Source organism: Emys orbicularis, chromosome 18 (genome assembly GCF_028017835.1).
Source record: "Emys orbicularis isolate rEmyOrb1 chromosome 18, rEmyOrb1.hap1, whole genome shotgun sequence".
NCBI classification, from domain to species: Eukaryota; Metazoa; Chordata; order Testudines; family Emydidae; genus Emys; species Emys orbicularis.
In genome coordinates this window covers 22,363,290-22,376,726 of record NC_088700.1, presented here as the reverse complement: position 1 = coordinate 22,376,726, position 13,437 = coordinate 22,363,290, and the positions used below count along the sequence as shown (strand labels likewise).

The 13,437-nt window shown below is 45.3% G+C and overlaps 1 protein-coding gene across 4 annotated transcripts in view; it reads left to right on the top strand.

The window, feature by feature from the left end:
• The window catches only part of GRIN1 (glutamate ionotropic receptor NMDA type subunit 1), a 74,576-nt gene that overhangs the window by 20,521 nt on the left and 40,618 nt on the right, over positions 1–13,437 (top strand). For 2 of the 4 annotated variants that reach the window (XM_065418606.1, XM_065418604.1), the window contains exons 3-5: positions 1,065–1,241; positions 7,491–7,553; positions 8,289–8,389. In XM_065418606.1, coding sequence (XP_065274678.1) covers positions 1,065–1,241; positions 7,491–7,553; positions 8,289–8,389 — 341 coding nt within the window. The remainder of the gene's footprint in view (positions 1–1,064; positions 1,242–7,490; positions 7,554–8,288; positions 8,390–13,437) is intronic. The other 2 variants (XM_065418607.1, XM_065418605.1) reach the window with 1 other exon arrangement.

The following is a 13,437-nucleotide window of genomic DNA, read 5'->3' as shown; positions in this document are numbered from 1 at the left end:
TCATGAAATCCCATCAAATGCTCCCAAGGTGTGAAATCTGTGTTCAAGTTCCTGGTGTGACAGCCTTTGCTGTATGTACAAGAAACAGGGCCGGCTCCAGGCACCAGCTTGGCAAGCAGGTGCTTGGGGGCTGCTCGGGAGAGGGGCGGCACCTCCAGCTATTGGGCGGCAATTTGGTGGACGGTCCCTCACGCCCGCTGGGAGCGAAGGACCTCCCGCCGAATTGCCGCCGCAGATCGCGATCGCGGCTTTTTTTTTTTTTTTTTGGCTGCTTGGGGCGGCCAAAACCCTGGAGCCGGCCCTGACAAGAAAGATTTCCATCTAGACTCAGGAAGGGTTGGGGTGTTGGCTTAGGGTGTGTTGTTAGATATTCTGTATTCTTTGCTTCGGGGAAAGGATATTATGGCTTTAAAAGCAGAAGGGGTGAAGCAGAAGGACTTTTGGACAAATAGCCTGCATTTAAACTGACTCTGGGCCTGCTTTCTGATCCAGCAAAAGGATAGGACCTTCTTTCCAAGTGGGGGAAGGGCAATCTGTGGAAGGGTTGAAAGACCTTGACCTACTAAGTCCCATAAAACTGATAGGTGACCCTGGTAAGCACTTAACATGTGTGTAGGTTCTTTTATTGTTTTTATATGTTTTATTTGTGATGCTTTTACCTTAAAAATAAATGTGCTTGCTTAGAAGAAGCTGTTATCTGTCACAATTTACCATCAGAAAAAAGGGCTAAGCACACACTGAATGTTATTGACAACAAATAACAAGGTCAGCTCTGCTTCTTATAGGCCACACATTCGACCTCCCCAGTCACTGGACTAACCCCACAAAACAAGAGTGTCTGAAATCAGAGCTAGAAATCAGAGCCAAAAAAAGGGAATTTCAGAGTATAGAGGCCAATTAAAGATTTGAGACCCAAAGACCTATATTTCAGGGTCACCAGAAATTCCTGTGTTGCTCGACTTCTGATCCTTGCCCAGGACTTGTGGAACTGATTGGTCAATGAGACATATCTCTGCAAGAATGAGCTGCAAAAGTCTATGTTTATCCTTTGTTGTTCCTTGCAGAGCATCCACCTGTCCTTCCTGCGCACTGTCCCACCGTACTCTCACCAGTCCAATGTCTGGTTTGAGATGATGCGTGTGTACAACTGGAATCACATCATACTAATAGTCAGTGATGACCATGAGGGTCGCGCTGCACAGAAGAAGCTGGAGACGCTCCTGGAAGAGAGAGAATCCAAGGTCAGTATCTAAACATTGTCATGTAATTTTGTTAAAAAACAACAACAAAACTAGAAGTCTCAGGCTGTTGTATGTATGTAGATTTCTGTATGTAAAACACCTTTTCTTTCCATTGTAACATGGCTAACATTATGCTTAAAGCATCAACAGTGTCTGACTAGTACCTGACAGAACTTTGTACTTTATTCATTTCACTTGCTTTGCCATGGTCGAAATCTCCTACGTGTAAATCAACTACAAAATGAAGGGAAGAATAACCTGGAGCTCTGCAAATCCTTTGCCCGGGCGATTCCCACCTAGGGAGAGAACCAATCGCACAGCTTAGGAAAAGCACCTCTCCCCTTTGACGCTTCCCTAGGGTACAATGCAGACTTGGCAAAGCTAATTACCAAACCGAGCCAGAAGAGCAGCTTTTTAATTGGCTAATTGGCACTTACTTTGTGGCTTAGGAGGGAAAGGGCAGTCAGTGCGTTACTGCACAGAGGTAGAAAGCGCCCTCTCTACACAGCTCTCGGCTCTTTGGCTGTCATTATAGGCCCTACCCCATCTTCATTGAAGCACATGCTAAACACGCTTTCCTGACATGCCCCATGCTGTAAATGAGAGTAAGTTTGTGGCTTCTGAGAGCAGGTGCACGGCCCCCATTTTCAGAGTTAAGCAAGGGGGCAGATAGCTACGTCCAGCGTGGGCATGTCTGAGTCATCTGTGGCTAGTGGGAGCCTGGGCCAATAGGAGAGCTCTGTTCCTAAGGTTAAAACTGAGCAGGCACATACAAGACAGGAAGCCCCTCGACTGCACTCTTCCTCTGAGCAGTTTGAAGGGAAATTTTTTAACTAGAAGATGCGGAGCCTCCTCCATGACTGGATGGTGGAAGTGATAGTTCTCACCCGCACTCAGGGGTACGAGGTAACAGTCTCGGGTCCATTTCAGGTAGGAAACATCCAAGCCTCTCACACTGTGGGAGCTTCCCAGAGAAACCCTGTAAAGTAGCTACACTTCCTGCCTACCGGGCAATCCCTGTGAGTGGTGCCTCTGGAGCCTGCCATGTATCACTGGCAACACCTGTAATTTGTTAGGATCTAGACATAGCAGCAGGTGCTGGGCGGCCAGCCAGATGTGGCAGAGTGGGTTGTTGATTGGCAGACACAGCTGCAGACAGTGCTTGGTGAGTCTGCTTAGAATCAGAGAGACCTTTGAGTTGGGAGGCACCTCTTCTGGCTCATCTAGCACATGCCTACTTCTGCAGCGGACCAGCTACATGTGGGCCATGCCTGAGAGATGGGTGCATGCTCTCAGCATGGGGTATCCCACTGATGGTTCCTCTGGCAGTTTCTTCCATGGCCCAAATGGCTCGTAGAGTCAAACATTTCCCCCGAACAGGAAGCCTAAGGGTTCCTTGCTGCAGCACAAGTCTCAGAGACTCGTAGACGTTAAGGTCAGAAGGGATCATCATGATCATCTAGTCTGACCCCCTGCACATCGCAGGCCTCACCCAATCCTGAAATAGACCCCTAACCTCTTGCTGAGTTACTGAAGTCCTCAAATCATGGCTTAAAGACTTCAAGTGACAGAGAATTCACCCTTTACACTAATTTAAACCTGCAAGTGACCCTTGCCCCATGCTGCAGAGGAAGGTGAAAACCCCCCAGGGTCTCTGCCAATCTGACCTGGGGGGAAATTCCCAACCCCAAATATGATGATCAGTTAGACCCTGAGCATGTGGGTGAGACCCACCAGCCAGACATCTGGGAAAGAATTCTCGGTAGTAACTCAAAGCCCTCCCCATCTAGTGTCCCGTCTCCAGCTGTTGGGGATTCTTGCTACTGGCAAAAATTGCTGCTTACTCTGTTCTCGGTGAGTAGCGCTGACTCAGACTCTGACTTGGGATGGCATTTTATCTCAGACCTCCTCCACTGGGTCCAACCCACCCTCCTCATTATGTTCCTGCCCTCCAGTTCTGACGGCTTTGGAAGGGTCACTGCCACCCTTATTCTGAGTCAATGTGTTCGTGTCCCTAGACTCACCCTACAACTTCCATGTCCACAACCTGTACTATTCTCTCTCAGTTCCCCCACTCCCTGCTGTTTCCTGCACTGTCCTTTGGATCAGCAAAAGAACATGACACTCACTCACGGCCATATTCTGGTACTTTGTGTCCTCTTAGGCCCCAGGGGTACTGCCCCAGTTCTGTGTCATCACTTGTGAAGGAGAGCCACTGAGAGCATGGGGTGGGGGTGGGGGTCTATGTGGTGGCCTGCACTGTGTTCGAGCTGAATACATGACATCCCCTGCTGCTATAGACGCCCTCCTCTAGATGCTGGCACCAGTCTCCTGGATGATAGGTCTCCTTCTCCTTTGCCTCTTCTTTGGCAACTGCCAGGCCATCTCGTTCCCTTGTCCTTTGCTGTGGACTAGACATGAGCTGGCAAGGTTTCCATTGATCCAACCAGCTGCTGTGATATGTGGGTCACTCTAGAAGCTGGCGGATAGATTCCAAGGCCAGAATGGACTCTTGTGATTATCTAGACCAACCTCCTGCATAAACTAGGTGATATGTAGGGTTTCTTCACCTCCTCCCCAGTCTCTTCTGGTTCTGATTGCCCCTTTGATCACAGAGGGTTTGATCCCTGGGCATTTAATGCACCTGAACCTTTGTCCATTTCCTTCCTTTCCATGACCTCAGCCCTGCCCTAGTCCTTTCCCCAACCATATGGTCAGACTGAACATTGATCTGGCGCAGAACAGTGAATGAGCAGAAAGGAGAAGCTGCCGCCATCCACTTGCGGAAGGCTGGGTATTCATGGTGACTGATCATTGTAAAATTCCTTATCTCTAACTCCACCTTCCCTTGTTCTTGGGGACTGAAACCGTTGGTGGTAGGAATAGGATTTCCTGTTACATCTGGAGCCTGTGACAGCCTCAGAGAGTCCAGTCAGGCTCTGGGCGTTACCCAAACACTGTTTTGGTGGTTTAATAATTTTAACACAGGCATTTATGCCCAGCATTCCTATCCAGTGCTGAATTCTCTGTGAAGAGCTGGATTTCAGGTTTGGTTCAAGCCCATCTCCAGTGACTATCAGCCTGATCTGGCTGCTGTTCGTCAGGCTGAGGAGCTCTGCCTTCGGCAAGCAGCCTAAGCCATTTCAATTAACACTTGAACACTAGCCAGTGTTTATTAGACATTGTTCAAGATTGCAATAAAGGCCCCAAAGTACATTTGCGTTGCTAAGTGACTCTGTGCTGACTGCGTCCTGGCCTTGCTGTGCTTCTGTTCTGCGAGTGTGCCAGCAAACCACAGCTCCTAAGCAAATGCTGGAGACTAGTTGTGGAACGTGAATTTTTAATTTCTGAGCATGAGTCTTCGCCTCAAATGCCTGATACTAAGAGATACACTCACCCAATCAGGAAACAGACATAGTACCTACAACCCATGGGTCCCAGCCAAACATTTTAAATTTCAAATATCAAATACATGCTGTAGACTCGGGACTGTACAGACATTATTTCATTATGTTAGTTAATTAAAGACCATGACAATCAGCTCGTGGACAATGCACAAAGAGGTGCAATCTGCTCATTTGGAATGATTTGTGTAGCTTTGCTGTTCTATGGGGAGCCCAGCAAGAGCCCTTGGGAACCAGAGCAGCTAACGAGATAACTGATAGAAATTAGGGATGGGAAAGACGGGGGTTGCAGGCTTGTTACAGCATTTTTGATCAAAAATCACTGAACAGTCACAGTAAATTTAGTAAAAGTCAAGGCTTTAGAGGGAAATGGTGTGTAATGTCATCAGAATGCCATTTAAAGTGGGGGGGCCATATAGGGGAGGGTCCGGTCCTGCCCCCCTGGGGAGTGTGAGGAGCTGGGGGTGGGTAGCAGAGGGACCCTGCCCTGCACTCACCTGCAGTGGTGGCTCCTGTTCCTTGGGGCTTGCCTGGCTCCCCTCCTGCCATCCCCCCAGCATGCAGGCATGGCCCTCCCCCCACAATGCCTCCTTCCTGGCCCTGGCGCTAATGAATCACCTGCCCTACGCTGGGATGGGTTGGAAAAAGTGGTTGGGCCATGGCCTGAGTGACACCCCCCTCCCCCCACTGCTGTACACCCTATGAAATCACGGATACCAAGAAAAATCCTAGACACAAAGCAAAGTCACAGACAAACTGAAAATTCACAGCACCCATGACATTTCTGCCACCATGGCAAACCTGTAGCTCTAGGAATGTCTCATTAGGTCCCATCTTGTCTAGCGCCGGTAGGCCCAGGATAGAATCGTTCCCTACTCTCCAATCTTTTGTCCAGTCCACTTCTAGGACGTCACCACTATGCATGTGCACAAGGTCATTCAAGACTGGAAAATAAAAGAAATAGGAAACACGGGAAGCTCGAGTGCACTGCTGAATAGCTGCTGCCTGGTTGAGAGGACCAACACATCTGGAAGGGAGTGACTATTTCATTGCCTCCTGCCACCCAGACACGGCTTGTCTCTGTTGTAATGTTGCCCTGTCTCCCTGTGCCAAGTGATATGATGAGACACTGAGAAGATGCACTGGAAATTCCTACCATGGACACCAGTAGAAGGAGCCTGAAACGACGACAGAATTGGGCTCAGAGTATATTTTATTTCCTCAGATTCTTTTCTACAATAGATGCAGTTACTGTCTAACATTCTAGATTCTTAGGGAAATAAAAGTCTTGCCTGATTCATTTGGAGGAAAGAACAGGGCGGAGAAAGGCAGTGGAAGGGCCCATCCTTTCACTGTATAGCGCCTGCAAGCATTGTACAGGCAGGAGAAATAGCAACAAGTCTTTAAAAGAAGCATCTCTGAGAGCAGAGAGAGGGAGACAATCAATGCAGTTTGCAAATCAAGATGCAGAGATGAAAACAGATGCATGTTTAAGGAATAACTTGGGGGAAAATGCGTTACTTCTTCACTTTTTGGTAGACGCACGGCAGATCCCCATCAGGGATTTCGTTCTACAAGAGACTATGCTGGAAAATTTGGAAGAAGATTTTGAACCCCCCAAAGTCCAGAAGTGTTCAGATCTAGAGGGGATGGGTTAAATCCAGCTCTAGCTTTAATACAACTCTGCCTTGATCCTGCATGCACTAGCAGTTGTAATGTTTACCAGCACGAGCACTGGCTTCCCCAGGTCTTATGCACTCTGCTCTGTACTAAGCTGTTGCAGGATCCAGCCTTCTGGGTGGTGTGTCCTTTTGCAGGTAATCTGTAGGGAAGGCAAGCTCAGAGGGAAGTCCCATGCCACTGGCTGCTTTGAGACTGAGCATGCTGAGGCTGAGAATGGGAAGTTGGTCAATGCTCTAACTGAAAATGAGGGAGGGATGAACTCTTCTCCCCAACTTACGGTTCAGGGCTTTTATCCACAGTGCCTATCCTGCACCTGATCACACCTAGCGTTCCCACTGAGGTCAGGGAGAGCTCCCCAGGTGTGCGTGGCAATAGTAATCCACAGTGCCGGGCAGAGAGAACCATTTTCTACTAGATCTGGATTTTCCAAGGGCAGGTGCCCATTTTGTAATTGGATTCCCAAAGTGTGTTTTGGTGACCTGCCCTCCTGCCTTCCCCCAGGCAGCAGGTAAAGGCTGGCATGTCATCCCGTGATCACCATTGCTTCCACATTGTCACGCTTTGATCCAGAACAGAGTAGAGCAAGTGTTTCTCTCTCTTTTGGGTGAGAGCAAAGTTCCACAAAGCTCTCCAATCCCCTCAGCAGACGTGAAGTCCAGACAGACATTTCACTTTCAATACTCACTCAGGGTGAACATGACTGTAATAAAATAATAATAATAAAAGTTCATCATCATAATACCTTGCATGTAGCTAGCACTTTTCCATACAGAACATTTTGTCCTTTTGGTCTTCCACAATAATTTTATGGAATTACAGCAGCCTAAGCCCTTATAGACACGTAAATTGTCTCTGAATTTAAGATATGCATTTCATGCTGAAAAAAATCCCTTCTCCTACATGGGAACATACAACTGCATTGCACCAGCCAGGAGGTTCAGGCTTGTTTTAATCAATGTGGCTTTTCAACTCAAGGTTTTCACAAGAGCCCAGACACTCTCTCCTATTAGTAATGGTTTTTGCGAGCTCCAGCGTTATAGAGGCCCTTTAGCAAACAGTGGAGGAGGAGGTGGATGTTGGATTGCTTTACTACACGTCATTTTCAACTGTTTATAATATTCTTCTGTGTCTACATATTTTCTCTGTGCACATTATTCATCAGAGTAAAAAAAGGAACTATGAAAACCTCGACCAACTTTCCTATGACAACAAGCGAGGACCCAAGGTATATTTGCATGGAAATGCACGCCGCCCACCAATCTAACTAGCAAATGACAAATAGCCACAGCCACCAAAAAAAAAATAAAAAAATAAAAAAAAATAAAAGAAAGAAAGAAAGAAAAAAGATCCATGACTATGTTTCTTGGTAGCACGTTTTTATGTTGACATAGTTTTGGTTTGAACTTGAGAATGGAAATCTAGCCAGCTGACCCCAGAAGGATTACTTTTGGAGACATGCATGTGAACCAGTAATTAACTTGCAAGTTTTTCTTTTTGAAAACTGAACTGACCCCCTTTCCTCCCCAAAGGAAATGGTCCCTTGGTGTAAGATGCTCACTTTTACTCCCAAAGGTTAACCCTGTGCAATCTTTTTTTTTATTTCCCATGTTTTTGAAAAACAACACTCGTTTGAGTTTTCAATTGCATTTCAAAAGCCTTTTTCTCTTTCCTGTACAATGCACGCCTCTTTTTGGGTCTTGATTGACTTCAGTTTGCATGCACAGTGCAAAACCCCCCCCAAAAAGCAAACAAACAAAAAAACCTAAAACAGAAAAGAAAGAAAGAAAAGCAAAGAAAGAAAAGCAAAGAAAAAAGAAAAAGAAAAAACCTAGTTACCCTCCATATCTAGCCGAGCTGTATACAGTTTAATGAATTCTCTTGAACCTTTTCTAGATAGAATGGCTCTCACCAGCAAGCATTAGGCCGCTGCACTAACCGGCTTTGCTCACACTAATCACAGGCTGAGAAAGTTCTTCAGTTTGACCCTGGAACCAAAAACGTGACTTCGCTGCTGCTTGAGGCGAAGGAGCTGGAGGCTCGGGTTATCATCCTTTCTGCAAGGTAAGGAAATGAGTGTCTGATTTTCCTGTCTGTCTTCTGCTTCAGCCCTTCACAGATGGGCACATATGTTCCACCGCTGTGCTGCAACATTCTTATTGAAACAAGGGATATGTCAGAGGACACCTGGTCCTTAAAGATAAGTCTGCAAGAAGTAGCCCATGGATTTGACAGTAACAAGATGGTTAAGTATGAGAGAAAATCCAGAGAGACCACTCCATTGCATACAGATCTAAAGCATCTTTCATGTGCTGCTGTGGTTCTCTCATTGGGAGAGGTGGTCTGTATTATTCTGGGGCATGGTAAAAGTGAATTCCACTGTGTTGTAGAAATATAGTGTTGTTGATAATAACAGTAATAGTCATAAGAACATAAGAACGGCCATGCTGGATCAGACCAAAGGTCCAAGACAGTATTCTGTCTTCCAACAGTGGCCAATGCTAGGTGCCCCAGAAGGAATGAACAGAACAGGTAATCATCAAGTGATCCATCCCCTGTCACTCATTCCCAGCTTCTGGCAAACAGAGGCTAGGGACACCATCCCTAATAGCCATTGATGGATCTATCCTCCATTAACTTATCTAGTTCTTTTTTGAACCCTGTTATAGTCTTGGCCTTCACAATATCCTCTGACAAGGAGTTCCACAGGTTGACTGTGCGTTGTGTGAAAAAATACTTCCTTTTGTTTGTTTTAAACCTGCTGCCTATTAATTTCATTTGGTGACCTCTAGCTCTTGTGTTATGAGAAGGAGTAAATAACACTTCCTTATTTACTTTCTCCACACAAGTCATGATTTTATAGACCTCTATCATATCCCCCTTAGCTGTCTCTTTTCCAAGCTGAAAAGTCCCAGTCTTATTAATCGCTCCTCGTATGGAAGCTGTTCCACACCCCTCATCATTTTTGTTGCCCTTTACTGAACCATTTCCAATTCCAATATATCTTTTTTGAGATGGGACGACCACATCTTCACACAATATTCAAGATGTGGGCGTACCATGGATTTATATAGAGGCAATATATTATTATTATTATTGTCTTATTATCTATCCCTTTCTTAATGATTCCCAACATTCTGTTTGCTTTTTTGACTGCCGCTGCACATTGAGTGGATGTTTTCAGAGAACTATTCACAATGATGCCAAGATCTCTTTTTTGAGTGGTAACAGCTAATTTAGACCCCATCATTTTATATGTAGAGTTGGGATTATGTTTTCCAATGCACATTACTTTGCATTTATCCACATTGAATTTCATTTGCCATTTTGTTGCTCAGTCACCCAGTTTTGTGAGATCCTTTTGTAGCTCTTCGCAGTCTGCCTGGGACTTAACTATCTTGAGTAGTTTTGTATCATCTACAAATAGTGATATCCTTAGACCTTCTATAGCACCCTTCATCTGAGGATCTGCAAGCATGTTAGTGACATTTATTAATGAAGCTCCCAAGCGCCCTGTGAAGTAGGGAGGTTTGATGAGCTCTGTTTGTCCAGACAGGGAACAGAGACACAGCAGTGGGAAAGTGTCACACATCAAATGGCAGAGTATAAGGCAGTCATGGCTACCTTGTAGGTCTAGGAGATTCATCCCAGCCTTAGCAGAAAGTGCTTGTGGCCTCTGGGGAGTATGAGGAATTGTCTGACAGGGATTTGACATGACCAGTTATATGAAAGAACAGGACGGCAGCTGCCCACGAAGGAAATGGCCCTGCGTTCATGGTGTCTGAGGGCTTGTATTGCTCATGCCGGTGATGAGAGACAGAGAGACACCTTGTCCGCCTTGACCTTCACCACTCGCCAGTGCTCAGCTCTCCCTTCTGCTACCTGCCCCAACTCCCAGGATTTTCCTTCTCATAGGCCTCGTGCCCTGGCACCTCCTCTTACTCCCACTTTTCTTTATCTATAATTGCTGTGGCTGGTCTCCCTGTCCCCATCTGGACACATGCATTTCCCCGCTTCTCTCATCTCCACCTGCCAATACTGAAGTTACTCTCATCTGCTGACAGTGAAACATACACTGAGAAGGAAACAGGAAAGTCTCAGCCAAAGGTTTGGTCCCATCCCGTGGCTCCAGATATGGGGCCCAGTTTTCCTGGAGGCATCTTCACCATTGTCTGCAAAGCAGCCTCTCTGATCACCTTTCCCTAAGTGCACGGGGAGATGCGAGCTGAGCCGAGGACAGCACATTGTGGACCAGGGAGCAGGCAGTGCCCCAGCTTGGCACATTCACTAGAGACCTCTGTCATGTACCATATGTGGACTGGTTACAGAGCTTCCACCCCAGAGAAAGATGCGTGAGATTTGTACCTTTAATATGTGTCAGTGCCCTGCCAGTGATGGCTGCTCTCAGCATGGATAAGGTAAGTTACACATGGTGCCACCTAGTGGCTGAACAGTATAAGAACAGTTTAACATTCCATTCCATTTGCTATTTTACTCTTCTACCATTACATAATTATGCTATCTTTGAAAGTTCAGTACAGATCATGGTGTTAAGTGTATTTGAATCAGACTGGTTTTCTTATTACATGACAGGAACACATAACAGCTTGGTCATCTGTGTGTACATTAGTTGAAATGACTTTCTCTGGTTGGTTTGGAGTCTCTGAATATTCTTCTTGTTGTTCTGCATCCGCCATCTGTAAAGTTTGCTCTATTGACTGTTCTTTCTGAGGAACAAACCGTAGAGGTTGACAGTTTCTGTTGAACTCTCAACTGTCATTCTCAGTCACATATGATCTGGGCAATGAATTCTTTTTCTTTACGACAGCCGGAGTTCTCCATTCTTTTTCTCCATTTAGTTTGGCACAAATGTGATCACCAGTTCTAGGCCCAGCAGTTCTCGAAGTGAGTGGTGTCTCTTATCAAAATATTCATAAGCTCTTTTTGCCTTTGTAGCTGATTTGGCTACTCTCTTCATGTCTGGCCACTTTGGAGATAGGTTCTTTTCCAAAGTCAGAACAGTAGTTCTGAGCTGCCTTCCCACTAGGAGTTGTGCTGGACTATATCTAGTAGATATTACCAGTGTTGATCTGTAACTCAGAAGAGCAAGGAATGGATCTTTCTGCTATAGGATTTTCATGGCTGTCTTTACAGCTCTCTCAGCCTTTCCATTTGCTTGTGGGTAATGTGGGTTGCTAGTAATATGACCAAAATCAGATTTCATTTGGAATTACTTTAATTCTGCTTCTGTGAACTGTGGTTCATTGTCCATCACTAGTTGTTCTGTAATACCGAAATAGTTCTTGATTGTCTGTACTATAAGTTAACTCCCTGATTGCTTTGATGCCGCAAACAACTGCAAAATATCCATATTTCGTGCATTTTTTACATCTTGCACCTTTGGCTGGACCTACATCTCTTGGGCTATGAATTTTTCCATATCTTGTGCATTGAGTCTGAAATACCTTGTAGTTAGCCTGGAATTTGTCCTGCTTAGCCTCAGGGAATCTTCTGATAATTACTTTTAGCACTCATGATGCTCTGTTTACAGCTTCTAAGCTAGTTTCTTCTTTTTCAAGTTTGGCAAGTTGCTCTTGGTTTTTCTGTTTCACCAGCTCAGACTGCTTTGCTATTTAAATAGCTGTGTGTATGCTTAGGTCTGTTTTTAAATAGTAACTGCTGTGGAAGATTTTTATTTACAAGCTCTAAGACTAATCTGTCTCTGATATTTTCATACTTTACAGTCTCAAAATCAAAGTTTTATGTCAATGCATGTAAAGCTCTGATAAAACATTTGACAGATTCTCCTGGTTGTTGAATTCTCTGGTGAAATCATGCCCTTTCATAAATCACATTTTTCTGAGGTTTAAAATGTGCATCAAACATAGCCATAGCCCTTTCATAGTCATCTTTGTGACCGTCTCCTATAAAGGTAAAAGATTCAGAGATATGCTGTGCTTGCTTCCCCATAGCATACATTAAAGAGGATACCTGAAAGTCACCAATTTCCTTGTGGAGTTTGGTTGCAATGTGAAATCTTGCAAAATACTGCTTCTAATCTGTCCATTTTGAAAGTCTGTCAAATATGAAGCTCTCTGGGGCATTGAAGAGTGAGTGCCATGTTGATTAGATCCTGCAACATTTGTTGCTTTTTGTTTACTTCTGTTTGCAACATTTGTTCCTGGTTCCCTTCTGTTTCTGTTTTCCTCTGGCACCAGTTCAACTGCCTTCACTTCTGACACCACGTCATGTACCAGATATGGACTGGTTTCAGAGCTTCCACCTCAAAGAGAGATACATGAAATGTGTACCTGTTACAATACTTAAATGCATTGCCAGCAATGCATATGCTCAGCATAGTAAGGCATGTTTCACATGTTGTCACCTAGTGGCTAAACATTATAATATGTTTAACATTCCACTTGAAACTTCTCTGAGCTATGTGAAAGGGACACTACCCTCCCTAGAGTGTCTCTCTCTACTGCCTTTAGTACTGTCCACCGCTCTCTTCCCTGCCCCTATGCTCTTGTGGTTCTTCATTGCCTTTGGTGGCTTTTCATTTCCCTTCTGCCTCGTGTCTGTTTGGTGCCATTCAGAGTCCTCTCCTCAGAGACTCATAGACTTTAAGCCCAGAAGGAACATCATGATAATCTAGTCTGACCTCCTACACATTGCAGGCCACAGAACCTGACCCATCCATAACCATAACCCCTAACCTCTGGCTGAGTTACTGAAGTCCTCAAATCATGATTTAAAGACTTGAAGTTACAGAGAATCCACCATTTACACTAGTTTAAAATGGAAAGTGACCCATGCCCCATGCTGCAGAGGAAGGCAAAAAATCTCCTGGGTCTTTGCCAATCTGACCGTGGGGGAAATTCCTTCCTGACCCCAAATATGGTGGACAGTTGGACCCTGAGCATTTTGGCAAGACCCAACAGCCAGACATCTGGGAAAGAATTCTCTGTAGTAACTCAGAGCCCTCCCCATCTAGTGTCCCATCACTGGCTGTTGGAGATATTTGCTACTAGCAGTTGCAGATCGGCTATCTGCCATTGTAGGCAGTCTCATCATACTGTCCCCTCCATAAACATGTCAAGCTCAGTCTTGAA